This window comes from Otolemur garnettii, unplaced genomic scaffold (assembly GCF_000181295.1).
Source record: "Otolemur garnettii isolate 467f Iridium unplaced genomic scaffold, OtoGar3 scaffold00067, whole genome shotgun sequence".
Taxonomy (NCBI): domain Eukaryota; kingdom Metazoa; phylum Chordata; class Mammalia; order Primates; family Galagidae; genus Otolemur; species Otolemur garnettii.
In genome coordinates this window covers 5298995-5302627 of record NW_003852462.1, presented here as the reverse complement: position 1 = coordinate 5302627, position 3633 = coordinate 5298995, and the positions used below count along the sequence as shown (strand labels likewise).

The 3633-nt window shown below is 44.5% G+C and overlaps 1 protein-coding gene across 3 annotated transcripts in view; it reads left to right on the top strand.

Moving 5' to 3' along the window:
- The window catches only part of ERRFI1 (ERBB receptor feedback inhibitor 1), a 15085-nt gene extending 11873 nt beyond the window's left edge, over positions 1-3212 (top strand). For all 3 annotated transcript variants that reach the window (XM_023515231.1, XM_003793244.3, XM_012807290.2), the window contains one exon: positions 605-3212. In XM_023515231.1, the coding sequence (XP_023370999.1) occupies positions 605-1785 (1181 nt within the window). In that variant the 3' untranslated portion in view covers positions 1786-3212. The remainder of the gene's footprint in view (positions 1-604) is intronic.
- The last annotated feature ends 421 nt before the right edge of the window (positions 3213-3633 follow it).

Genomic DNA, 3633 nt, shown 5'->3' with positions numbered 1-3633 from the left:
TGTGGCGGGCACCTGTAGTCCCAGCTACTTGGGAGGCTGAGGCAAGAGAATCGCCTAAGCCCAAGAGCTGGAGGTTGCTGTGAGCTGTGACACCACAGCACTTTACCGAGGGTGACACAGTGAGACTCTGTCTCAAAACAAACAAAAGAGTTGCTTATCAGTTGAACACACTGCCAGCAATATTATGACGTGCTGGAAGTAAAGGCTTGGTCTTATCTCACTCCGCCCTGCATGCCTTGTGTTGTCACGTGTCTTAAATGCAAGGCTGGTGTAGTATGGTACTCATGTCAATTACATGCTGTTCATCTTCACAGATTTTGCACACGTCACAAAACTTGCCTGTGATGAGTGGGTGTGTGCTCTGCACATGTCCAAGGGAGATAGAAGAGATAGGTTGTTCTTTGAACCAGATCATGTGCGTTAACAATCTTTGGGCTCTAATTACACCTGTGATTATTGCATGGGTGTTCTCAGGGTTACTGCAGTCAGGTATTTCCCTCACAGTCTAGGTAGAAAGCTATAAGCATAGGCAGCTGGAGCGCTCCACCCCACTCAATGGAGAGGGGGTTGCTGACCTTTTATTAACTTCTCTCATTCATTCTAGGGCACGCTTCAAAATCTGTTCCGATGAACGGCCACTACTTTACAGAAAATGGTTCATCTCAAAAGTCCAGCTTGCCCCCTCTCATTATTCCTCCAAGTGACAACTTGGGACAACGTAATGAGGATCAAGTTGTCTGTGGTTTTAAGAAACTCTCAGTGAATGGGGTCTGTGCTTCTACTCCTCCACTTACACCCATAAAAAGCTCCCCTTCACCCTTCTCCAGCACAGCTCTCTGTGAACGGGGCTCTAGGCCCCTTCCGCCACTGCCAATCTCTGAAGACCTCTCTCTGGATGAGACAGACTGTGAGGTAGAATTCCTAACAAGCTCAGATACAGACTTCCTTTTAGAAGAATATACATTTTCTGATTTCAAATATGATGTTCCTGGCAGGCGAAGCTTCCGTGGGTGTGGACAGATCAACTATGCATATTTTGACACCCCTGCTGTTTCTGCAGCAGATCTCAACTATGCCTCTGACCAAAACAGAGGTGTCCCAAGTCCAAATCCTGCCCCTCAAACCCACCGAAGGTTAAGAAGGTCTCATTCAGGACCAGCCGGATCCTTTAACAAACCGGCCATAAGGATATCCAGCTGTCTACACAGAGCTTCTCCTAACTCTGATGAAGACAAACCTGAAGTCCCCCCCAGGGTTCCCATACCGCCGAGGCCAGCGAAGCCGGATTACAGAAGGTGGTCAGCAGAAGTCACTTCTAGCACTTACAGTGATGAGGACAGGCCTCCCAAAGTGCCGCCCAGGGAACCTGTATCCCGGAGTAACTCCCGCACACCGAGTCCTAAAAGCCTTCCTTCTTACCTCAACGGGGTCATGCCCCCAACCCAGAGCTTTGCTCCTGATCCCAAGTACGTCAGCAGCAAAGCTCTGCAGAGACAGAGCAGCGAAGGGGCTGCCAACAAGGTTCCTTGCATCCTGCCCATTATTGAAAATGGGAAGAAGGTTAGTTCAACACATTATTATCTACTACCTGAGAGACCACCATACCTGGACAAATATGAAAAATTTTTTAGGGAAGCAGAAGAAACAAATGCAAGCCCCCAAATCCAGCCATTGCCTGCTGACTGCAGTGTAGTCTCAGCCACGGAAAAGCTGGACTCAAAAGCAAAGATGGATCCAGGCGGCCACGTGAAGCGTAAGCACTCGGCCTACGTGGTTTCTCCTTAGGCCGCAGGGCTGTGGTCCAGCACAGTCTGCATAGGAGCAGGTGGCTCTCGATTTTCCATTTTGATTGAGGTTCACAGAAACATCTTTCAGATTGTAAAATAAAATAGTTGAGCTCTCTGTCTTAATGAGAAAAACTTAGAGCAGTTGTGAGATGCTAGTATGCTGAGAATCCCCAGTTTTGTTAGAGATGGAGAAAAGTCTATTCAAGTTTATAATTTAAAGATGTGATGGCAGGGAGGGGGGATGGGGAAACTTTTATATATTCGTACCTTATATGGCTATATATAAACTTGTGGTATAACCATAGACCATAGTTGCAGGTTAACCTGTTAGTTACTATCTTAGAGTAATATATATTCAGAATAGCTAAAACCCAACCTGACAGACTGAAAATTGAGCAAATGGAAGAAAATTCAGTGTTGCTTAGATCGGAATTATCAAAAAAGATTATTCTCGTTTTGTAGGTTTGAAGATTTGCGGCTTTTAGGCCTGTTCTATTTTGTTCATTTTTGCAAGCGGTCTTTTCCGTGACGGTGCTGACCGAGTTTGGAGGTCCTCCCAGGCCTCATGCTCCCAGGTCTCGGCTTTTGTCTTGCTGAGGGGAGGGATAGCAGCTTATTTGGCAACCACTGACCTGCACATGTCTCACATCTTGAAAAGTGGAAAGACACAGAATTAGTGAACAGTTTTTCCTTACAATTCCCACTTGATTCTCCCCACTGAAGTGGCCGCTTGTGGTACAGGCCCTGCAGAGACAGTGGGGTCTTGAGACTCCAATGAAAAGCACACTCGATGCCAGTGTTTAGCATGTCAGTTTTACAAACTAATGAAGCAGTTAGCTATGTGATTGAGAGTTACTGTGTGGGGATGTGTGTTATGTTTTTTGTTTTTGTTTTTAGACTGTATTAATAAACAAATACAACACAAGCTGGCCTTGTGTTGCTGGTTCCTAGTCAGTATTTCCTGGGGATTGTTTGCTTTTTAAGTAAAACACTTCTGACCAACAGCGCGGTATGTCTTCATACCAGAGGTCGCTCAGCGTCTTTCTGCTTTGGAAACTCTCCAGCCGGCTGCTCACCTGGTGCAGTGAGACACACAGCTCGTGCTTATCTTCACATCCTTCCATGGATTCGTCTTGAGTAACAAGCACAAGAGAGAGAAGGTGCTCACTAACAGGGACATTGCTACAATGTTCTCTTACTAGTTAAACAAGCTGTTTACAGTTTAAACTGCTGAATATTATTTGAGCTATTTAAAGCTTATTATATTTTAGTATGAACTAAATGAAGGTTAAAACATGCTTAAGAAAAATGCACTGATTTCTGCATTATGTGTACAGTATTGGACAAAGGATTTTATTCATTTTGTTGCATTATTTTGAATATTGTCTTTTCATTTTAATAAAGTTATAATACTTATTTATGATACCATTAGTAATGTTTCTTGACTAAACTCTTATAAAATGTCTGGAGCAATTTGATATCATCATTTTTAAGCACAAGGGAAGATTCATCGAAGCTTATGCTCATTCTTTAAAATCGCAATTTTTTTTGAGACAGTTTCTACTGCCCCAGGCTAGAGTGCCATGCTGTCAGCCTAGCTCACAGCAACCTCAGACTCCTCCTGCCTCAGTGTCTCAAAAATGACAATTTGAGTAACTTTATGGATAATAAAAGCATATAGAGAAAATGAGCTGTTTTTATTTACCTTTAACAATTAAGGGCTCGGCGCCTATAGCTCAACCGGCTAAGGCGCCAGCCACGTACACCTAAGGTGGCGGGTTCAAATCCCCAGCCCGGACCCCCCAAACAACGACGGCTGCAACCAAAAAATAGCCGGGCGTTGTGG